The 24801-nt window shown below is 43.7% G+C and overlaps 1 protein-coding gene across 4 annotated transcripts in view; it reads right to left on the reverse strand.

Annotated features, from left to right (window-relative positions):
- Positions 1–24801, reverse strand: part of LOC138754542 (forkhead-associated domain-containing protein 1-like) — a 157838-nt gene that overhangs the window by 118238 nt on the left and 14799 nt on the right. For 3 of the 4 annotated variants that reach the window (XM_069918945.1, XM_069918942.1, XM_069918943.1), the window contains exons 6-16: positions 24057–24290; positions 23215–23338; positions 21705–21835; positions 21343–21411; positions 18564–18668; positions 16750–16857; positions 12830–12916; positions 6379–6522; positions 3250–3442; positions 2833–2903; positions 491–628 (exon numbers count right to left, since the gene is read on the reverse strand). In XM_069918945.1, coding sequence (XP_069775046.1) covers positions 491–628; positions 2833–2903; positions 3250–3442; positions 6379–6522; positions 12830–12916; positions 16750–16857; positions 18564–18668; positions 21343–21411; positions 21705–21835; positions 23215–23338; positions 24057–24290 — 1404 coding nt within the window. The remainder of the gene's footprint in view (positions 1–490; positions 629–2832; positions 2904–3249; positions 3443–6378; positions 6523–12829; positions 12917–16749; positions 16858–18563; positions 18669–21342; positions 21412–21704; positions 21836–23214; positions 23339–24056; positions 24291–24801) is intronic. The other variant, XM_069918944.1, reaches the window with a different exon arrangement.

Genomic DNA, 24801 nt, shown 5'->3' on the forward strand with positions numbered 1-24801 from the left:
TATGTACTTTATATGAACGTTTGCACTGTGACGCTGCCGCAAAACAACCAATTTTGTGACGTATTCATAACAATCAATTCTGAATGTCACAAAAAAAGCCCCACAATGGTTATGTGAATCAGGATATATGGTGATGACGCAGTAAAAGGGTGCTGAGGTAGAGATGAGCCATTGTTCATGACTAGCAGAAATGGCTTTGAGAACCAGATGGCCGACAAACCATTCTATTCTTGCAAAGGTCACTTCTGGGACAATGCAGTCTAATATTCCTCACAGTGCTACAAAAGAAATCGCATTGGAGCCCTCTGGATAAATCACTGTGGAAAATATCCTGTTGAGTTTTGAACAGCTTAACGTGATTGGATTTCGAAGCAACTAATTAATTCTCAAAGCCCAACCGCCATCTCCACAATAATCAGCTTAATGGGACAGAACAGGGTAGGGAGAACCTTGGAGCTGTCTATACCCATTCAGGCTGGGCAATCCTTACCTGCTTGTGTTGCTCTTCAACCTCTGACTGCCAGGATTTAAACTCTTCTTTCATCTGTTGTTCGAATATTGCCTGCAGTGCATTCTGATGCTCCTGTCTGTCACGGTCTCTGGCATTCTCCATTTGATCCATCTGTTCCTGGAAGAAATATTAATTCATTAGATGGCATAGTTCAAGACTCGGGGATAAGATTGCCAATTCTCCAGCTTTGAGCTAGTATCATCAATAGGAGATTAATCCCCAAGATTCTTCAGTGAGCAGCCAGGGAGAATATTCTTTGGGGGAATAAAAAAATGTGTTTTGTTTACTGGTTTAATCCCTCCACTGGTGTTGGTGATTGACAGAGAGGGTGTTTGATGGAGTGGATGGTTCGTGACGCAAGGTGCCTTTGTGTTAAAACTGCCAGGGATTTGTTCAGGCAGTATTGCCAGTGCTGAAGGCACAAGGTCCAGAAGAAACCCATAGAAGCTGGCTTACTGCCTGTTAGGGATATTACGGAGCAACTGTGAGAAAAATACTTAATCTGCTGAGGGCACGAAGAGCAAATGCACGCGTAATGTGGCGCGCAGGAAAGGAGAAAAAGGTCTCAGACAGCATGGCCAGCCTGTGGCAAAGCAGGATACAGAGTGCAGCAAATACTCCCAGAACTTTAGGATGTGAAATCCACATCTCCTGAAATCCATGGGGGACCCTCACTAGAAAGTGCTGTTTGTTGGGTCAATACTTTCCTTGGAAGTTGTCTGATTGGTCCAGTGATGGGACGTATATCACATCACCCCAACCTGCCCAATAAATCAACTGCTGGGGACTCCTCGCTTCTTCAAAGCAAGTCGAGTGCAGGGCTCTTCATGTCTGATGCAAGAAAGAAAGCCAGATGTGTGTTGATGGAGTGAAACACGGGAAGTCTACAGATGCTGAGATTGTAGTAAAAACAGGAGGAACTCAGCCAGTCAGAAGGAGGTAAAGATACATTTCTGACATTTCAGGCCTGAGCTCTTCTTCAAAGTACAAGTGAAAAGCAGACAGCCATCTTAAGTAAAGACTTGAGTTGTGTTGACGTACATGCATGAAGTTTGATTGTATGTGAGAACAGATAATAGATTTTTAAAATATATATTGCAACTGAGTGTTTTATGTATAATAATTTAGTTTAGCTTGTGATTTAAGTAATTTTATGTAATGTTTTGAGTCTAAATTGTGTTTAGTCTAAAGTGTCTTGTTGTGTTTTACCCTAATGATGCACCATTCTTCAAGAGTGTTATCTCATTTTTTTTAACTGTTGCTCATTATAATGGCAGCAGATTTAAGAAATGATGATAAGCTTCGGATTTGTATCGATTCCCCTGACCTCAGATAAAAGTCTTGGTCTCGCCTTTGTCATGGTTATCCAGAGAGCTGCAACGCCTGCCCAGAGAGTTTGGGTTGGTCGGGCACAGGGTTGAGTCGGCCACGCCAGTGTGTTTAGGCAGCTTGTCGCCACCCATGTGTTTCTCCAACCCATCACTATTCTGCGAGATGATTCTTTTGTCCAGTGTCCAGTCTTTTGTGTTCGTTGATTTTGCGCTTTGTGTATTTTCTGATTAATTGATGTAAAGCACTTTGGAGTAACATTCCATTGTTTAAAATGTGCTCTATAAATAAAATATTCAATTCAACATGTGCACACATGTGTATGAGTGCATATATTGTAGGTGTTTGTGTTGTTGTATGGGCACAGACATGTGCAGGTATGGATATGCTAGCAGATACTGACTGATGTATTTAATATTTTGACCATCTATTTAATATTTAACCATCTATTCGTTCATAATGCCAGTCTTTCTTCAGTCCAAGTCCTGCTCACTGACCTGCATAGCCATTAAAAATCATAAAATTCTCACCTTTGTTTTCAACTCCCTCCATCCTCTTGACTCTACCCATATCAGATATTTTCTCCAGCCCTTCAGGACATCAGAATGTCTGCAAACCCCCAGTTCTGACCTTTTACTCTACTCCGAATACAATTGCTCCAGCTTTCAAAGCCCGAGACTGCAATTTCCTCAGTCGATTCACCGCACTCTTCTCTTTAGAACCAAACTCTGTGTCCAAGCTTTGGCCAATGTTTTCTTCCAACAAAGATCTGGGTCTCAAATCTAAAATGTTAACTGTCTCTCTTTCTACATATGCCTGACCTGTGAGCATTTCCAGCATTATCTATTTTTTATTTCAGATTTAGATCATTTACATTTTTAAAATTTCCTTACTTGGATTGGCATTTTTTGGGTATACTCCAGAAATGCACCTTAAATGTATTTTTGAACATTAAAGGTGCAATGTTAATGGAAGGTGGTCCTGGGGCGTACCTGCAATACCTTTACTTGTTGCTCTGCTTTGCGGAAGTTCTCCTGCATCAACTGGACACATCTGCTGATTCCTGCACGGAAACAAAATGAGAGATGCCGACATTGTCCATGCTTTAAACACGTCACTTTGACTTTTAATGATGCCGTCTGTCCCATTAATTATGCAAATCTTATTGACAGCAGAGTAATATTGGAAATTGGCCTCTCTTCTGCAAAATTTTCAAGCCTAATCTCAGTGAAGGACAATCTTTTCCATACCACCATGACACGTCTCTGTCCTGAGCACCAGCCTCCTCCAGGTGAGTCTATGGAGTAAATACCCAGAATGCTATTGGATTGGAGTTCCAAGTGCCAGAGTGTCTGATGCCCAGTGTCACCCAATTACCCTGCAGTTCTGATCTCAGAGAATTACATCACCTCCTTCACAGCTTGATACATCTAACCCAGCATCCATTAGGCTCTGTTCCAATTGGTTCAGCCAGGACAATGCACTACTTAAAATGCCAATGGTGACTTTCTGGACCCACAGGAGAGACTGGTCGACTGAGAGTGCTTGGAGTGTCTCAAGCTCTTGCTTCACACGGCTCCTGAAGTCAGCGTGCAGATGAACCTGGTGACCATTAATAAAGCACAGATTAGGATATTGCAGATATTCCCAGCTCCAACATCTGCAGGCATTTCTCAGGTATAACTGTGGAGGGAAAGACAAGGCCAATAAATAACCCATGGCTTCATCAAACGATGGCAAGCTGCCGGACAACCATGCAGGACTGGGATTGTTAACCGATGTTTGTCAGTTCACAATCCCCACAGTCCCTGCACCTAAAGCTGGAGATCAAGCCCAACGCGAGATGAGACTACCCATTGAGGAATGGGGCCACCTCACCTGTAAGTGATATATTGTGTTGGCAAGGCAAAATCCTATTGAGAACCTCTTCTCATTTTTATTTCCATTGACCTCAATGAAAATAAAGGTAACTTTATCGCAAAGATAAAATCATTCCCAATGAGTGAAATATGTTCAGGCACTCAAGTTAACTTTGGAAAGGGCATACTTTCCATTTGGACCTAGAGATGCACCGGACCAGGGCAGCTGAGGTTAGAAGGCTTCCTATTTCATTGGTTTGGCTCCAATAGCAAGGTGGAATGAAAAGTTGTCATCGTTTCCGCTCCTCTTAATGACTGGGGCTACACCTTCACTGCAAGGAAGGAACTCCATGCGAGAACAACCAAAATACATGTCTATTTTCCACAAGCTATTTAAGGATCTGCTTTATTGATGGCTTGGTATGATTGACAACACAGCATGCCATTTCAAGATGGCATGTGCCAATGGAATGCCCAAGCAGATGTTATCCCATAACTAATAGATGAGGACCTTGGTTAGCCCAGTGGCACAGGTGCTAATACTGGAGCCACAGGGCACCTGGGAAATCTGACAAGGTTCCAGCTTCTCACTGTGCAATGTTGATGGGGAGAAACCAATTTTGCTTGTGACAAACTTAAACTGAGAGTTTGGGCATTCTAGGGTGATGTTGGAAGCCACTTTTACACAAAATGGGTGAAAATCTGGAAAAGGTGGAGTGAACTGATGGGTTAAGGTATTAAAGTTTCGTAAGTAGTCATCGTTAGATAGTGAGGTTTTTTCCCCGGGTAGAGAAATCTGTAAGGGCATAGATTTACGGTAAGATGGGAAGGGCAAAGGGACAGCAGGGGAACCCTCTTCATACAGGTTGAGGGTACCTGAAATGAGCTGCCAGAGCAAGTGGTGGAAGCAGGGACATTTAAAAGACATTTAGTCAGGGACATAGACAGAAAAGATTTAGAGGCAAATATTCTGGCTTGGCTGGCATAGACAAGTTGGGCCAAAGGGGCTATTTCCAGGCCAAAGGTATGCTGGGTGGCCTGCTGAGTTTTTCCAGCACATTCATATCTTGCTCCTGACTCCAGCATCTGCAGATTTTCTGGTTTTCTCATAATCAATAGCAGAAGAGGATCAAAGGCCTTTAGTAAGGAATGACAAATGATCTTGATTGCAATGGCACATCTGTTTAACTGAAAGGCTTCAAACATGAAGAACAAATTTGCGAATAGGATTCAGAATCAGGTCCAACAGAGTCACCCCCAACACAGAATTTTAAAACATTGAAGGGGACTTTTGAATGTAGATATTGCAATGGTTCCTACAGGTGCAAAGGCAAGGTTCAGGCTGGGAGTATCTGATTTGCCATCCTGAAGTTCCTAGTTAATTAGACCCTTTGAACGATCAACGTTTGATGGTTCCAAAATGACTTTGGTGCAGACATGGATGCTTTGAAATGTGAAGCAAGAAAGTCTACAGATACTGTGACTGTAGTTTGCATAAAAATGGTGGAGAAACTCCGCAGGTCACGCAGCGTTCTTTGTGTAGCAAAGACAAAGATACATAACCAACATTTCGGGTCTGAGCCCATTGCCAAAATCAGGCAGGCATCTGAATAAAATGGTGGGGGGGGGGAAAGAGGGGTAGGGGTGGAGCACAGGCCTAAGGCAGGAGGTAATAGGTGGATATGGGTGGGAGAGCAGAAGAGAAAAAAGCTGGGAAGTGAAAGGGTGAGGGGATAGGTTTCTGAATGTAGAATGTAGAGGGAAGAGGGCGGAGAACTGGAGGAAAGGAGACAGAAGGATGGGAAAGAGAGGGAGATGGGGGACTGGCCGAAGAAACCAGAGAAGTTAATGCCCATTAAGGCTTATCCCATCTGTCTCCCCCATCCCTCTCTCTCTCTCTCCTTTCCTCTCCAGCAATGGTGTCACGAAGGTTGGTGTCACCCAGTACGGTAACTCATTTTTGCCCATGGACCTTCTCCATAACTGATTTTGATTTTTCTCCTTTTTCCTTTAATTACTACTTGATTCTCTTGATCTAGGTTCACAAATGCTAATGACCACAATATTGTACCTAAAACACCAGAAAACATGATAAAAGCAGCAACTATAAAAATACCACAGCAGCGAAAAGGACAGCGGGTTCATGTAGTGCGTGGAGATGAAACCACATGATTCGAAGCGTCATTGTCATTGGGTAAATAATAACGGCTCTGACCGGAGTGCATTAGAAGGGTCAAAACAGAGTTGAGGCCATGTAGTTATACATGTAAGTTAGGCTTACAAAAAATGTTTTTCTTATTGTAACTAACCACAGGGATATTTTTATAAAATATAATAAATTTCTGCTGAAACAATGGACAAAAATTTTAAAGACTGCCATTTTGGTGTCACCCCGAGCAGCCCGTGCCCTCCCAGTGTCGCCAGTGCTCTCTGGAGAGCTATTCCCTCCATCTATCACTTCCCCATTTTTTTGTGCCCTCCCACCCATGGCCTTTTGCCTGTGCTCCTTCCTCTACCCCTTTCCCCATCGTTGTATTTAGGCACCTGCCTGCTTTTGGCTCATCCCCTGACAAAGGGCTTAAGCCCACAACTTTGGTTGTGCACCTTTATCTTTGCTACATAAAGTACGCTGCATGACTTGCTGAGGTTCTCCAGCATTTTGTGCTGATTTGTCGTCACCTCACTCTCCTCCAGCGCTCTCCTCAGTCCCTCCACGTTGCTGAGCCTCTCCTCTTCTTCCACCGCTTTCGTGTCCACCTCATGCTTCAGCTTCTCCTTGAACGCTGCCCGCTCCTCAATGATCTGCTTCATCTGCTCAATCACCTGGCAACAAGCAATGGAGACAATGAGATTCACTGAAGGTCGACAGGGTCATTCAATGAGGGAACTGTAGTGAAGGAGGCAATCATTCACAAGGAGAAGGGAGGTTTTCACATTCATCCTGCCACTGAGCAGAGGCAACATGACGTCTGCCATGGTTTTCATTGAGTAGGAACACCTCATCCTAGATAGGAGTTTGGCCCTAGGGGGAAGCTTGTTCATATGGCAGCAACCAGCGACCCAGGTTCGAATCTGGTGCTGTCTGTAAGGAGTTTGCGCATTCTCCCCGTGACCGCATGCTCCAGTTTCCACCCATCTTCCAAAAACATTGGGGTTTTTTAGGTTAATTGGGTGGGCCGGAAGGGCCTGTTAACATGCAGTATCTCCAAATTAAAATATTTACCGAGCAGTGCCCACCTACTATATTGGAGAATTGAGACTGGGATGGTGGATTCCCTTGCTGCTGAGTTAACAAGGAGAGCTGGTGCTACTGGAAGATCTGGTGGGCTATATTTATTAGGGTGATAGGAATGCATAGCATCAGTAAATGCGTCTGTGCTCATACTCTCACCAGGCTTAATTCCTGATCGCACCTTGATGAAAAAGAGCAAAAGCTTCTACCTAAGTAATAAAGAGGTCCACATGACCAGAATAGTAAGGAGCAGTAGGGTCATTTGGCTCACCAAGTCCATGCTATGAGCAGATCCATTCTCCCACTCAGCCGCACTTCCTGGCCTTCTCCCCGTGACCTTTGATACCCTGACTATTCAGATACCTATCTGTCTCTGTCTTAAATACACCCAACCACAGTCGCCCCTAGCCAAATCCAGAGGTTCACCACTCTCTGGTAAAAGAAATTCCTCCACCTCTTCTGTTTTAAATGGGCAGCCTTAAATTCTGAAGTTGTGCATTCCTGTCCCCAACTCCCCTACCATGGGAAACAACTTTGCCATATCTATTCTGTCCAGGTCAGGGAGATTTAGCCTGCTCCTTAACCACTTTAATGCCTCTTCCTTTGGCAGTCTGGAATTAATTATTAGATTATATTCTGAAACAAGGAAAATGTGAGACTGCAGAATGGCAGTCTCACTAAAAGCAAAAAAATGATTGTTTAGACCAGTGGTTCTCAACCTTTTTCTTTCCACTCACATCCCTCTTTAAGTATTCCCTATGCCATCAGTGCTCTGTGATTAGTAAGATTGCTTAAGGTGGTGTGTGGGTGGAAAGAAAAAGGTTGAAATCTAATTGTACCTCATTGACTCGTTATGTGCACGGTTTTATAGCTCCAAAGGAAATGGGACAAAGACAATTTTTTTCAAGCAAAATATTTCAGTAACAATTGGGCCTAGAGCAGTGATTCTCAACCTTCCCTTCCCACCCACATCCCACCTTAAGCAATCTCTTATTAATCACAGAGCAGCAATGGCATAGGGATGACTTAAAGTGGTATGTGAGTGGAAAGAATAGGGTTGAGAATCACTGATTTAGACATTCCTGTGAGCTCTAATGCATGTGTTGGATCCAAGTCTTTTTTAGCTTCAGCATTCCTTAATGCCTAATGAAAGACAAAGATTAAACTTATTTTGTGCATCAACCGGACAGTTAATGAACAAGCCTGCTGCCATTCCTTACATTAGTAGAGTAAGGTCGATCTAAAAGAGAATTTTTCTCACTAGAAAGTTGCTCTTCCAATTTGATATTTTTATTTCTGCTCCTTTGAGAATTTTAAATTCAATCTTAGAGTCTTTATTTTTCAACCTGCACTATTTGCTGATGCAATTGAATCCTGGCGGCCCAGCAAATAATTGGCTGGATATTCAGTTTCCACGAATCTGGAAAGCATTGATTGCCGTGGCAGCAGACCAATAATGTTCAAAAAGAAAACTTGCATTTATACCGTACCGTTAATGTATTAAAGCCAACCCAAAGAAGACAACAATAGGCCCATGCTTTTCAAATGGAGCAAATTGCATTGTACAGGAAACACCAGAGCTGAGAACGCACAACACCTAGCCCTTTCCTCAAGCCCTCTAAATTAATGGTTAGCTAATGGGTAGTTCACTCCTGCAGATGCTGGGATTCTGAAATAAAATTGGAACTTATTTTTCTAATTTTTTTTCAATAGAGTAGGTTAGTTGGTTTTTTAAATATATATATTTTTTTAATGCCTTTTCTGTTTTCACCCAGTGCAATGGAGGAGGGGCCAAGTTTGTACTGTTTGAAGTTTTATCTTAATAAATAAGCATACACGTTTGCATGTGATATTGTATTTTCAGTTTTGTTCCCTTTTCTTCACTGAATGGTATTTATTTTAAAAACCAATGAAAAATATTGAAAAGTCAGCAGGTTATTCAGCATCTGTGGGGAAAGAAAAAAATGTTTCAGGTCAAAGATCTTTCACCAGAACTGACGATCTTGGACACACACAAAGTATTAACCCGTTTTCCTTCCCAGAATGCTGCTTAACCAGCTGTGTTTTTCCATCATTTACAATTTTTAAAAAAATATATTTTTCCCCAAAAGTATACATCATAAAAATTTCAAACTTTTTCTTGCAAACAACAAACAAAAAATAAAACAGTCCCTCCCTCCCTCCTTTCCATACATATGAATCTGAACACCATCAAGCTTACATATCTTCTCAATACAGTGAAACCTCGTTAGAACGCGATTCGCTAATCCACGGAATTGCTTATAGCATGGGTGTCTGTGGACCCCAAACATTGATTTTAGGATGCCAGACTAACAGTGGATAACAGCCACAAATTCAAAAAATTGAACTCTTATGATGGGCAAGGGGAAGGGAGACCAGCAGCGCGAGTCAGGTGGGGGGGGGGGAGGGGGGGGACCGACAGCGTGAGTTTGGCGGGCAAGGGCAGGAGACTGGCAGCACGAGTCGGGCAGGTGAGGGGGGGGGAACTGGCAGCATGAGTCAGTTGGTCGAGGGGGGGGAAGACTGGCAGTGCAACTGGAAGGGGGTGGGGGTGTATACGGCAGCACAATTCAGGTGGGCTTAAATTCAGCTTTTCTGTTTCCTGTATCATGACATGTATGCATCTGTTCCATGTCTCGGCTGTAACGCGGTATGAAATCTTGGACCCCCAACTACTGCGTTCCAACGAGGTTTGACTGTGTATAGAATTGGGAAAACCACATTTAAATATATAGAATGCAGGGGTAGCCAAACCGCGGCTCTTTGACCTTTAATATGTGGCTCACTGATGGTCTCCCCCCCCCTCACCCACCCGACTCGCGCTGCCAGTCTCTCCCCCTCCCCCTCGCCCGCCCAACTCGCACTCCCAGTCTCTCCCCCTCGTCCACCTGACTCTTGCTGCCGGTCTCTCCCCCTCGCCCGTCGAATCACATCTTTAATAGCCTGATATTTGTAGCATTGTAGTTTAGTCATTAAAAAATATGGTTATAATAAGACTAATTTTGTAAGGTGGAAATCTGATTAAAATATCTCTAATTTTTTTGTTTTACCTTTTTTTTGTGATTACTGAAACTAATACAAATTAACAGTTTAAAAACTGCATGCATGAATAAATATTATTGCATTTAATATGCATTTCTTTAAATTTATATAAAACTTTTGTTACAAAAGGTGTTTGTAAGAACGTATGTGTGAATTTTGTTCATGTCCTGCAGCTCTCAAACATCTGAGCTTTATCATTTGTGGCTCTTACATTAAGCAAGTTTGGCCACCCCGATATAATAGTTGCAGTTATAGTCCTTTTTCTTTTTTATTGCTGTATCTGGGCCCCTATGTGGTCCAGGTGTGGCTGCCAGATCTTTACAAAAGTGTCATAATTATTCTTTATGTGATTTTTTTTTCCCTACAGGTATACATTTCCACAGTGCATCCTGCTATAAGAAGAGGGGAGTCAGTCTTCCAAGTTTAAGAGTTTATTTTCAACAAAGTAGAAGCTATTTAAACCCATGTGTCTAATTACACCCAAAGTGACCTACAACCCTGTATTTTTTTTTAAAGGGTGGGAGGAAACCGGAGCCCCCGAGGAAAACCCACGCAGACACAATGAGATCGTTAAAAACTCCTTACACACAGCGTGGGATTTGAACCAAGGTCTTTTTGTACCGCAACCATCTGCGCTGGTTGAGTTAGTTAAGCTCCTTGTGGTGGCCTATAACCTTTTTAGAAACCTGCTCGTACATATGGTTGATGAAGATTTTCCTGTTACTAAAACTGAACACAAATGTTGGTACCTTGTCGAAGGGCTCAGGCCTGAAACGCTGGTGATGTACCTTTGCTGAGCAAGAGGAGTTTTGTGCATTGAGAAGCAAACTGTGACCATCAGGAAAGATTTATGGATAAAGGAACAGTTATCATCTCGTACTGAGAACCTTCTGAAGGGTCATCAAACTGAAATACTAACTTGGCTTTTATCTCCTGAGCTTCCCCGCCTTTTCTGTTTAATTTCACACTTGCGGCAATCAGCAGTATTTTGCCTTTGAAAAAAAAATGCCTCTAAGTTGACAAGAAAGGGTGTGGGGAGGATATGCACCACATTGTTTGGCTTGGCTTCGCGGACGAAGATTTATGGAGGGGTAATGTCCACGTCAGCTGCAGGCTCGTTTGTGGCTGACAAGTCCGACGCGGGACAGGCAGACACGGTTGCAGCGGTTGCAAGGGAAAATTGGTTGGTTGGGGTTGGTGTTGGGTTTTTCCTCCTTTGTCTTTTGACAGTGAGGTGGGTAGAAAAAAAACATGAGAATATGATGCACCATTTCCTTCCAGAACCTGAAAGCACATTCATCATAAATATTACCACAGAAACTACAACATAATTGATTTTTTTTAAAATTTCATTAAAAACGGGACTCTTTAGTCTTCTACTAGTCAACATGCACAGATTCTGACAGCGAGAAATGAAAAGATGAAACTTTTCCTTTCTAAATGTTAAAATTCTGCATGGACTGGAGCATGCTGTTATTTTTTTAAGTTAATAATTGCAGATAAATAGAACAGATATCCAAGCTATGGAATTGTTCTTGTTTCAAGTAAACAGTCGGATGAATTACTTGGCAACGAAAAAAAGAGATATGTGGTCAAATGCAATTCTGGACATTTTTTTAAAATGGAAGTAACTAATACCCCATTTTAAAACAGTGAACATTTTAACATCTGTGAATGACATGCAGTTTGCATCAAAAACATACACAAATGGTAAAACTTCAAAGACTAAATCCAGTAAATTGTGGTTTTGAACAAAAAGTAGGAAAGCATTCACTGCATCTGGCAGTTTTCTGTACCTTGGTGGTAACTTGAACATAGTTAGCAAATAAACTTTATGGAACAACCTATAGTAAACATTCTCCCCGTGTCTGCATGGGTTTTCTCTGGGGGCCCCGGTTTCCTCCCGGGGATGTAGGTTAATGGGGTGTAAATTGGGCGGCACAGACTCGTGGGCCGAAATGGCTTGTTACCATGCTGCATGTTTAAATTTTAAAAATTTTAAAAACCCAAATCTCCATATTTTTGGTTAAAATATAAAACATAAAAATGGTTATTCATCACTCTTGTGTATTGAGAAACACAATGTTGGTAACACAGTGTTCATCAGGAAAGATTTAAGGATAAAGCATCTCCCTTAATTACAACTTCTTTTTATGGCTCAAAGACAAGTGGGGTACCACTGAACCAGAACCCTCAATTACTTCTCAATTTTTAAACAGAGTATAACTATAAAGGGTGGCATGGTTGACGTGGCGGTTAGCGCAACACTATAACAGCGCCAGTGTCCCGGGTTCGAATCCCCTACTGTCTCCCTGCGTCTGCGTGGGTTTCCTCCCATCTTTCAAAATGTACGGGGTTGTCGGTTAATTGGAGTATTTTGGCGGCACGGAAGGGCCTGTTAATGTGCTGCATGTCTAAACTTTGTAAATTTACATTTAAAATTTAATAATGCTCCTATTGGAACCTGCTGCTCCATAAGCAGGTCCTGTGGAGGAGCAGAACAAATGAAGAAGTTTTCAAACACCAAGTGCCACTGCAGGTGTTTGGTCATGGCTGTTAATGGCACCACTATTTCACTCCGCCATCTGACTGACGGTTTGCTCTATCCATCGTGGTTCTGCGTCCTGCATGGTTTGTGTCGCTGAATCTGGCGCTCAGTGTAAACCAGGAACAGCAAACGTGCCAGTCACCACAGCAGATGATGGCCACTTCTGTGTACCAACAGAGTGACCACCAATGCACTGTACGCATCTCAGATGATTGGATTGGGCTCATAATGTGGCTTGTTCTTTCCTCTGGTTCATGTATCAGAACTCTGCTAGATTACAAACCCACCTGCTGATCTGTTACAGCCTCTTTGGGAGATTGAACTCCTGGAGCAGAATATGTGGACTGCAAGATTCGACTTCGGAATCGCTCCAGCTGTGCAAGTAGAACAAAATACTGTATGTAGGATGATATTGGGAGATGCGCTTAAGTTCACTACTATACTCTGCCCAAGGATGTACTTCAAACATTCCTTGGCCTTAGCTAATAGCACTGTGGTCAGTCAAGTGCTGAGAGTGCACTCCGGTGCCAGATGTATCACTTCTCAGAAACAACTGTCTGAGGCCGCCCGAAGGGATGAATTCCTTGGACATTAACGATACACACAAAGGGCGGCAATGTAAGCGTAAAGCCAGCAACCCAGGCTCAATTCTGTCACTCTCGCCATGTAGGTAAGGGTTTTCTCTGGGTGTTCCGATTTCCTCTCAACCTCCAAAATAAAACATACGGGGTTTGTCGGTTAATTGATGCATTTGGACGACATGGGCTCACCATCCTACATATAAAATTTTTGTTAAAAAAATTAGCGTGGCCTTGTGCTGGTGTTCCAACCAACATGTTTATATCACACCACCAAAATGTGCTCCTTGAGGGGTACACTATTGTCCCATTTATCTACAAGGACTGCACTTTTCAAATCTGACGACACAACTTGAAAGCAAGGTACATCGAGAAGGGCAATACGATGATCTAAATGCAAGTTTCTTCAATGGCAATGATTTGCCTAAACACATGTATAGTTCAGTCAACTCAAGTTTTAGTGTATTGATTGATGATAAGGCAAAATCTATCGTTTGTAGAATGACATCGGTTATTTCATTCCACCAGCTAAGGTTGGGCCAGACTCCCATTTGACATGCAGATGCATCTCCCCATGATGGAAACACAAATTTTTTATGGAGATGGTCATATTCATTGATGCAATTAATGACTCAATCACTGCGGTAGCACTTGAAATACATCATTTAATATGTTCAGGATCATGAAGCGCAAAAACTTAATAATGCTACTTGCAATTGTATCGTATCTGCTGCATGGTAACCATCTTCACTGGCAAGTTTTGACACTGAGGACCACCTGAACAAATTTAGATGGCCAAACTCTAAAAAGATCATAGCAATGGAAATTATCTGTAGAGAGACAGCAGACCGATGTAAGAAACAGAAATTTGTGGTAGTTAAAATAACTTCCCCCGTATTGACTGGGACTCCCACACTGTCAAAGGGCTGGATGGCTGGGAGCTTGTCAAATGTGTTCAGGAAAGTTCTCTAAATTATTATATAGTGGTACCAATGAGAGAGAATGGAATGCTTGATCTGCTATAAGAGACCCAGACAGGTCAGGTGACAGAAGTATGTGTAGGCAGACACTTTGGGTCCAGTGACCGTAACATCATTAGTTTCAAGTTAATTATGGATAAGGTTAGGTCTGGTCCTCGAGTTGAGATTCTAAATTAGAGAAAGGCCAATTTTGTGGAAATGAGAAAGGATCTAGGAAGAGCGGATCGGGATAAGTTGTTTTCTGGCAAGGATGCGGTCAACAAAAAGCAAAATTTGAAGAGCGCAGAGTTTACATGTTCCTGCCAGGATTAAAGGCAAAGTTAACAGGCAGAGGGAAACCTGCTTTTCAAGGGAAATTGGGGATCTGGTTAAGATGTATAGCAGGTAGAGGCCACAAGGAGCAAGTCAGGTATTTGAAGAGTACAGAAAATGTAAGAAAATACAAGAAGGAAATCAGGAAGGCTAAAAGACGACATGAGGTTGCTTTGGCAGATAATGTGAAGGTAAACTCAAAGGGGTTCTACAAGTGTATTAAGAGTAAAAGGATAGTAAGGGACAAAATTGATCTCCAAGAAGATCAGAGTGCTCATCTATGCGTGGAGCCTAATGAAATGGGGGAGATCTTAAATAGTTTTTTTGCATCAGTATTTACTCAGGAAACTGGTGTAGTGACATGGAGCATATAGAGATTAAAGAGGAGGAGGTGACTGCTGCCTTACAGTGAATAAAGGTAGATAATCCTCCAGGCCTGACATGATATTCCCTCGGACCTTGAGGGAGACTGGTGTAGAAACCTCAGGGGCCCTGGAAGAAATATTTAAAATGTCCTTAGCCATGGATGAGGTGTTGGAGGATGGGCGGGTAGTTGTTTCGTTGTTTTAAAAAGACTTGAAAAGTAAACCATGAAATTACAGGCCGGTGAGCCTGATGCCAGTAGTAGGTAAATTATTGGTAGGTGTTCTGAGAGATCAGATATACAAATATTTGGACAGCCAAGTGTGTGGTAGGTCATGTTTAATGAATCTTAGAGGAGTTTTTCGAGGAGGTTACCAAGAAAGATGATGAAGGAAAAGCTGTGGATGCTGTCTACATGGACTTTAGTAAGGCCTTTGACAAGGGTCCCACATAAGAGGTTAGTTCAGAAAATTCAGACTCTAGATGTCCATGGAGAGGGTGTAAATTGGATTTGAAATTGGCTGGATGGGAGAAGTCAGAGAGTGGTAGTGGATGATTACTTCTCAGACTGGAGACCTGTGACTGGTGATGTGCCTCAGGGATCGGTGTTAGGACCTTTGTTGTTTGTTGTCTATATCAATGATCTGAATAATAATGTGGGAAATTGTATCAGCAAGTTTGTTGATGACACAAAGATTGGAGGCATTGTGGACAGCGGGGAAGGCTTTCAAAGCTTGCAGAGGGATCTGGACCAACTAGAAAAATGGACCAGAAAATGGCAGATGGGATCAAATGCAGTGTGAGGTTGCATTTTGGAAGGGACAAACCAAGGTAGGACCTACATAGTAAATGGTAGGGCACTGAGGAGTGTGGAAGAACAAAGATATGTGGGAATACAGATACATAATTCCCTGAAAGTGGCGTCACATGTAGACAGGGTTATGAAGAAACCTTTTACAGGGAAAGATTAAACAGGTTAGGACTTTATTCCTTAGAGCGATGAAGAATGAGGGAGGATTTGATAAAGGTTTAGAAAATTATGTGGGGCACAGACAGAGTAAATGCAAGTAGGCTATTTCCACTTAGATTAGGAGAGATAAATATGACATGGATTTAAAGTGAAAGGGGAAAAGTTTAAGGGGAAGTTCTTCACTCAGAGAGTGGTGGGAGTGTGGAACGAGCTGCCATTTGGCGTGGTATTCTTAAATTTTAAGAATAAATTGGATAGATAAGTGGATGAGAGCAGTCTGGAGGGCCAAATGGTCCATTTTCTGTGCTGTAGTGTTCTATTGTTCCATGATATAATTCCTTACGAGCCTGTTTTACACTGAGAAGTGACCAGCAAGATTTCTGGAGTGTCAAGTTATAGGTAGGAAACTTTATCGCCCAGAGTTTCAATGATCAATTACAATCTACATAAAATGGAAATGTTGTTGTTGAATGGTTAGAGAAAGATGCAGAGACAGAGTGGAACAATGCCATGGACGGATATGAACACAGATTTTAAAACCAAACAATTGTTGGACAAAGCTGGGAATGATCACTGAGAACAGGATATGAGTATATTAAGAGGAGTAGGGATCTGAGCGAGTTTTGGCTGATAGGTGGAAAGTCAGCCAGGAGCATTGCATTAAAAAAGGCAGCCAACATGTGAGGCAACCTGGACAATGAACTCAGCGTGGAACACGGTACTTTTTCTGAACAGAACTACCATAGTGAAACATAAAAGTCTGGAGATACTGTGATTGTAATCAAAACACAGAAATGTTGGAGGAACTCAGCCGGTCTGCTGTGAGACTGGCTGAGTTCCTCTGGGATTTCTGTGCTTTGACTGCCTCGCAGCTCCGATCAGCTCTTGGTGCGAAGGTCTCGAGGACACTCCTACCACGGCCTTCTCCAGCTACCGGGAGACAATCTGTGCGGGCCTCTTGAGCTGGAATGTCCTGATGGGCGCACGGCAGATTGCTCTCCTACCCTGGCCTGCGCCTGCTCCAGTTCCACCCTCACCAGATGCTCTCTGCGGCTTATCTCTTGCAGCTGGAGCTTGGTCCCCTCCAGTTCGTCCTGGAGCCGCTCCCGAGCCTGCAACCAAACAAGCTAATTTCAGTAATTAAAGTAATGGAGCATGGTTAGCACAATGCTATTGCAGGTCCAGTGCATCCTTTCAGCAGATTGCGTTTAGCCTGAAATTCAAACCTCTAGTCTCCTGCGTGTGTTCGACATTGTACACCTCTGGGTGAGTGGTTTTGTTCTACCTACCCTAGTACAGGAGGAGTAAGCCATTGAGCCCCTTGTGCCTGCTCCACAATTCTATAATTAGAACCCGGCTGTAAGGAGTTTGTACGTTATCCCCGTGTCTGTGTGAGTTTTCCCCCTGGGGTTTCGGTTTCCTCCCACCCTTCAAAACAAACGGGGGTTGTAGATGGGCAGCATGGGCTCATAAGTTGAAAGGGCCTGTTACCACACATTATGTCTAAATTTTAAAAAAAATTAAAGAATAGAGGATGGAAAGAAAGTGTGGCATTTACACACAGTGCCTCTCAAAAGGCCCCTTTTACACAGAAAACCCACTTAATTGGCGTGTGAACGACCGATCTTTAAAAAGGCAGCTCGGGTAGTTCAAACTTAACCAATAAGTGCTGGGTCAGTGTGACCTTTTACAGAAACAAGCCAGCATTCCGGAGCAAAAGGACTTGGGACCGTCAGCAATACGTCACGGCCTTCAATCGTTCTGGACTTTTTAGGCTGAGGCCATTGCGAAGCACATTGGCTCCGATACCCTAGTAGTATCAGACATGGGTTGAAATTGACCACCCCCCTCCCCCCATCATTGCGTTTTTACAGATAGGTGAAGCGGTTAAAAAGTAATGAATTCCTGTCTTTTAACGGCTGGCTAAAGAAACACCTCTCAATGCCCTTCACACATGGCTTTCTCGTAAGTCAATAGAAGAAACATTTCAAAGAAATCGTGATTGCCTGGTGTTGGTTAATCCAATCTTGACAATGTCATTAGGTGAGGAACACTGGTCTGGATCTTTGGAGAATTGCAAGTACTGTATGATTAATATCCATCTGAATGCTAGAATAGGTAGCTGAGTGCTGCTTTCATTGTTGCTGCATGTAGCAATGGAGGCGACGTAAGTAAATATACTTAAGAGAAGGTTGGATAGATTTAAGGAGAATTAAGGGATATGGGGAAAAGGCAGAAGGTGGAGATGAGCCCATCATCTGATCAGCCATGATCTCTGAATGGCAGATCAGGCTCAATGGGCCAAATGGCCTACTCCTGCTCCTATTTCTTACTTTCATCCAAAAGATCCCATAATCTGGAAATCCAGTACTTGTTTATTGCTAAGCAAGTATAATCAAAGTGGATCAGGTCTTCAAATCCTGAAATTCCAACTCCTGTTGAAATGACAGGCCTTTCCCTGGAGAAGCAGATAGTGCTGGCATCTCATAGGCCCAGGTTCGATCCTGACATTGGGTGCTATCTGTGTGAAGCCTGCACGTTCTTTGCATGACCGTGTTGGCTTCCACCAGCTATTCCAGCTTCCTCCCACATACCAACAATACCCTTGGCCACTGTAAGCTTCACTGTGTGTAGAGGAGTGTCAACATAACCAAAGTGGGGTTGTTGGGAGAGAGGGAATGTTGTGTGGTTGCAGGAAGAAAAGTGGAACTGATGGCCCATTCTTTGGGGAGGTTGCATGGACCTGAGGGACTGAATGGCCTGTGATTCTTTTTCTTTTTTTGGTAACCTAGCACGAGGCATTGAGAAAGATGCCTACCTGCATTTCCTCAGAGGCCCTCATCTTCATGTCTTCCTGTTGGCTCCGAAGGAGTTTGTTCTCTGACTCCAGCTCCTTGGTCCGGCTCTCCAACTCCTTCACATGCTGACGAAAACACAAAAACAGCTTTAACCATCTCCCAGCCGGCTATTCACTGTGTAGCACAGAATGTCAAAAAGCAAAGACAAGAGTCTGCAGATGTTGGAATCTAGAGCTCAAAGAGAAAGCTGCAGAAACTATTGGGCGGCACAGATATCACAGCGGTTAGCGCCACGCTGTTAGAACACCTGTAACCCGGATTTGATTCCGGCGCTGTCAGTATGGAGTCTGTACGTTCTCTCCATGTTTGTGTGGGCTTCCTTCAGGTACGCCGCTTTCAAAATGTACCAGCGGGGGCGTAGCCAGGTTCTAACATTAGAGGGAGCGAGCGCATAAAAAAGGCTCCACATCCCAGATGGTGAGTCAGGGTGCCCTGATTTTTCGGTGGTGTTGAGCGAAGGTGGTGGGGGGGGGGGGGGGGCGGGAGCACTTTTGAAAAATGTGCTCTCCCTGCACCCGTCCCTTAGCTACTACACCAGGGCTGTAGATCAATTGGGTGCAATTGGGCCAAAAGGGCCTGTTACTGTGCTGTATGCCTAAATTTAGAAAAAAATTAAATTTAAACTCAGCAGGTGTGTTCCCAGCCAAAAAACGCCGACTGTCCGCTCCCCTTAACCAAACATCCTCCAGTAGAGTTTGAGACAAGGCTATTCAACTGTTCACAGTTAGACGGCACCTACTGGAGGAAATCAGCAGGTCAGGCAGCATCAGTGAAAGGTCGATGTTTCGGGCTGGGGCCCTTCGTCATGACTCAAGTCTCCCACGGGTGTTGCTCAGTCTTTCAGCAGATTGTGTTTAGCCTCAAATTCCAACCTCTGCAGTCTCCCGCGTGTGTTCGACTGATTGTACACCTCTGGGTGAGTGTTTTTGTTCTACCTACCCCGGTACAACACAAGGGACAGGAGGAGTAGGCCATTGAGCCCCTTGAGCCTGCTCCACCATACCCTCTTTAACCTCAGCACAGCCCTTTCTGCCCAAAAACCAGTTCATATGTTCCCGATTTACTCTCCCTGATGTCGGGTTTGTACAAAAATCACTGCTGATTTATTCTGAGGGCACATTTCGCATCTTTGTGTGTATCTACTGATCCCACCCACTCGTAACCAGCAATTTTACTTGCTGTTTAAAAGATTAGTCATTAGTTGTGGGAGTTATATCCATCCCCAGTCTCACACACAACTCATTCTCCTCAGTGTCTGGCAACTGTAGATTTCCCTGGAAACTTCGCACGGAGTGTCCAACTGTTGGGACGCATTCAAGATTCAGGAGTCTTTTATTGTCATGTAATAAAAACAGATGTAATATCAGATGAAATTGCATTTGGTCTGCACAGACAAAGATTTGCCATTGGGAGAAATTGCCTGGCAACCCTTACAGAGAAAGAGAAGCAAAAGAGAGTCCCTTCAAGAGTGATCAGGCCCTTTCATAACAAGCCTCCTCCTGGAGGCCGGGTATAAGCACAGAGGGAAAAATATAAACATTCATGGAGCATCCCTAAAAGGCTGCTCCTGCGTCACATTCGTGTTGTTGAGTGGCGCCTCGTAGCTCCCTCTGGAGCCGGGGCGACTGATGCCATAGCACTGCCTTCCAAGTCGACATCATTCATATGCACTGGTGTTTTAAAAATCCTGCTCCTGCATCTCAGGCTGACCGCGGCATCGTCAGCCAGCCGCTTGCAGCGGCATTATGTTCGTGCTAGGCGGCGGAGTGCTGACCCTTCCCGAGAGGGACTGCAGTTGGAGCTGGCTACAGTGCATTCGTGGAGGAAAGCCTCCCGACGCAAGGGCGCAGAATCATGAGCTTTTTGACTGTATGAAAGGGCCTACCAAGTATCCGTGGATTCACCTCCAGCGCCCCTGCAGCCACACAGACTTCAGTCCAAACCATCGGCAACCCGACCTCCAGATTCAAAGCTCTGACGTGATCAGAAAGCCTTCAGTGCCCGAGGCACCACCTGTCCTCAGCACGCTCTTGCATCCCAGTTCCCCTTCAGCTGGTCTCGAGCCAGTCTCCAGCAGATCGCAGCCTGGTGCGAGTCTTTTGATCACAAGTCGCTGGCAGCCTATGTGGGTTCCTCATCGTGAATTGCCTGTGTGTTCTTCAGCCTCAGAGCGCCTTGTTGATCCGCCGCAGTGGTCAGCATCCCTCAAGGTCAACTCCTCTGCTTTTCCTTCGCAAATGGGAGGTGCTCCCTGTCAGATCGAATGTTGCTGTGGAATGAGGTTGTATCTCAGCAAGATACTTTCTTCACAATAAAGAACATTTACAGCTTAAAAAGGAGGTCACTCATTGTAAATATTTTTCACAGGAGAGAGCCAAAATAGATCCTCTTTTTGGTCATCTCTTTGATCCATCTCTTACAATATTGAGGACGGAGTATTCACCATGCACTATACAAGTTTACCTTGAGGGATGCTGACCACCTCGTAGAGTGAGAAGGATTCTTCTGCGAGCAAATCAACAGGATTTAGCATTACACACAGTCTTGTAAGGAGCACTGTTTACAGAGTGTACAATTGCAATGCAAAGGAAGAAGGGCAGAGTACAGGAAGAGTACAGTGCATGCTGTATCCTGTCAGAGCTCATAAGATTTGCCAAGCCTCGTGAGTTTGCATGACCTAAGAAGGGCAGGACAAAGTAAAAACCTTTTGTTCGTTCACAAGTCTCAAGCATCACTCACATGTTCGTGTGTCACCACCTCTCTCTCTTTGGCCACCAGTTCCTCTTGGTGATCTCTCATTCTTGAAAACTGCATCAAAAAGGGAACATAATTTAAGAGCTTAAAAGAACTTTAGGAAAACAGATGTCCCCCAGAGATTTAAGCATGCACACCAACAAGTGGGTTGACTCCCAACGTCAGGCCCTGACTGCATTCAAATTCTACTCTACGTCAAAGTAGCTGATCACAGCTGAACTACAACTGGCCTCGGAATGCCTGTAGGCCAGGGGACCCTTTACGACTCTTATGCCGACCATGGTCCTTTTTTTTTTTTAAAACCTTGATTTGATATGGGTCAGAATGTTGGTGTTCTTCCCCTTTACCTTGGCCGACATGGCTGCCACCTGACTGTTCTTCTCTTGGATCACCTTCCTCAGTTTCTCTCCCTCTGCGTTTACCCTCAGCAGTTGCTGCTCCTTAGCCGAGATCTCACGTTGCAAGCTGGTTACCAGCCCTGTTCAGATTAAGACCAAACTTATTAGGCAAGGTTTTCCCATCTGCGGATCTCAATCAAAGGCAGCAGGGTTGGCGTAGCGGTTAGCTCAATGCCTTTACAGCACCAGCAATTGGAACCTGGGTTCAAATCCCTCGCTGTCTGTAAGGAGTTTGTACATTCTCCCCATGTCTATGCAGATTTTCCCAGGGTGCTCTGGTTAATTGGGTGTAAATTTGGCAGCATGGACTCATGGGCCAAAATGGCCTATCACCATGCTATACATCAAAATTTAAAAAATTTTAATTGCTGACTTGGTCTATTACTACTACCATTTTTGAGAAGAGGAATGTTAATGGAAATAAGCAGTTAAAGTGACCCACCCAGCACCATTGGGTGAATGATAAGATCTTGAGCCCATCTTTTTATCTTAGTAGACAAAGGAGACAGCAGATGCAGTTAAACAAGAAAGTCAGCAAATGTAGGGACCAAATGCAATATATAAATGTGCTGGAGAAACAGCAGGTCACGCAGCATCCACGGGAGTAAAGGCTGACCAATATTCTAGGCCTGGGTCCTTCATCAGGTGTCACATCTACTGAGTTTCTCCAGTACCTTTGTGTATTGCAGACATCAATAGCAATTGGTTGAGGGGGTAAACGGCAAAGAGGTTTCTACCAGGATTGAAAGGTATCCGCCGAGAACAGAGATGCGGAAGAATTTCTTCAGCCAGAGGGTGGTAGATCTGTGGAATATTTTGCCACAAGTCATTAAATACACCCAAGGAAGAGATTGATAGGTTCTTGATTAGGTTGGGGGGCAGTGGGGTTGTAGGAAAATGGATCAGCTAATGATTAAATGGTGGGGCTGACTTAATGGCCTCAAAAGCCTATTTCTGCTTCTATATCATATGGACAGTCTGGTGGTGAAATCTATCAGCCGCTGTCAATGAAGTCCCAGTAGAAGTTGTGGTTCAGAGATTGGCCTTCTTGCCTCCTAGCCTGAAAGATGCATTTTAACATTTCATGGAATACTGTGTTCATGATGCACTTTCAGAGATGCCTTTGCCCAGATTAAATTTAAATCAAGGCCTTGCCTGTTTTAACAAGCAGAAGTAAAAAGAAGAATCCCTGGCAGTAATGAAGCAGTTCCACCCAGTGCTCGAGTCAATTTCTCTATACCAAAAAAGGTTTACCTGCTCATTATCTATTGCTGTTTATGTGGCCATGGTATCTTGCCATCCAGCCATGCTAAGTTACCTGTCAATGAGCCCTGTCCTTTTATGACCAGCCATATTGCCTGCCTGTCATTAATCTGGCATGCTCACTGCTTGCTGGATATTCGGTTATCTCTCCCTGGACGAGGGCATTTACCAACAGATGGGCAATGTGTTCTCCTACCTGTGATAATGTTGTTGTCTTTCTTCAGCAGCTCAGCTTCACTCCTGAGCTTGGCAATCTCTCGATCTCTTTCAGTCAGAGAATATCGCACAACTTCACTGGAGCCCTTCTGAAGTTTGGTCATCTTTTACAAACATGACAGGGAGGGACAGTGATTAGCAGTCCTGCACGGCCAACATGCACTTCCCCTTGGCACAGTTTGAAACCAGTGCACAAATGTCTACGTAACTTCAAAAGCAGCAGATGTAATTGCTAGTCTCAGGATGTACGTTGACTCACAATTAGCCTCAGAATCAATGGACTAGGGATAAATAAACCTGTCAACAAAGCTACATGTTATTTGAATCTCATTATATCTATTTGATGTGGATTTATTTGCATGGGGGTGTGCACGTGTGTGTGTGTGTGTGTGTGTGTGTGTGTGTGTGTGTGTGTGTGTGTGTGTGTGCATGCGTGTCTGTGTGCATGTGTGTGTGAGCACGTGCCAATAAAATTCTCCAGCACCGTATCTAAGAAGCTGCAGATGTGAATTATTAACATCCTAACTTTCAAGGGAAAGACCATGAAAAATGGGGAAATTCTACAAACTGATAAATGAGAATTTATTTTTTTTTATTATTATTTTTTTTTTTTTTTTTTTAATCGCTCCAAATCTTTTCCAGGAGCTGGTTCCAGCCACTAAAAAAAAAGAGAAAACTAGGATTACTGGTGAATGCAAAATTCTCTAGGATTTGGACAACTTGCCCCGTGAAACACTGACCCCTGCTGCCCAGAATCACAAGAATCACCCATTTTATTTGGGTTGCAGCAACCTCAAATTTCACAGTTCGCATTAATTTTACCTGATCTTTCAGCATCTCGATCTCTTCCTTCTTGGCTTTAATTTCACGCCCTAAGGTTACTAATTGCTGCGTAATCTCTTCCTCCTCCCGAGGATGATTTGTCTGGGTCAACTGGTGCTTCAACCCAGCAACTTCATCACGTAACCTCACAATGATGCTATCTTTGTGCTTGGATTTGTTTTCAGAAACAGCCAGACGGCTGACCTCGTCTTGCATTCTCAGGATTTGTTGCTCCTGCATTAAGTGCACAAGGACAAACTATTAAGTAGTAAACTGCTCGGTCACTTTCAACATTGAATTTACATGGTTAACCTAAAGAGATCCAGATCACATGCAAGCAGATGGGAATTAAAGCCAGTACAGGTATGGAGAGGTAATGGGCCTGTTCCTGTGCTGTATTCTTCCACGTTTTAACTTGTGATTGAAAATTTAAAAAAAAATAGGGGGCTTGGTTAGCATAGAGAGTGGCACAGTTAGCACAACACCTTCTCTGTGGATTGTCACCTTGTGGAGAAGCTTGTGTGGTCCTGAGATCCCGAGAGTGATGCTGCCTGGAGCGATGCTCCTGGTAGGGTCACCCAAGGCAGTAAGGTTTGAGGGTGAGGTCCCAGACAAAGAATAATACAACCAAGTCCTCAATGGTGGAACAGGAGGACGAAGTTACTCAAACCTCAACAGCTGTGAAGGCCGACGAAGACTGCAACAAGTCCATCAGCTCCAATCGTCGTGACTTCCATGCCATTGG

The sequence above is a fragment of the Narcine bancroftii genome, chromosome 2 (genome assembly GCF_036971445.1).
Source record: "Narcine bancroftii isolate sNarBan1 chromosome 2, sNarBan1.hap1, whole genome shotgun sequence".
In the NCBI taxonomy this organism is placed as follows: Eukaryota; Metazoa; Chordata; class Chondrichthyes; order Torpediniformes; family Narcinidae; genus Narcine; species Narcine bancroftii.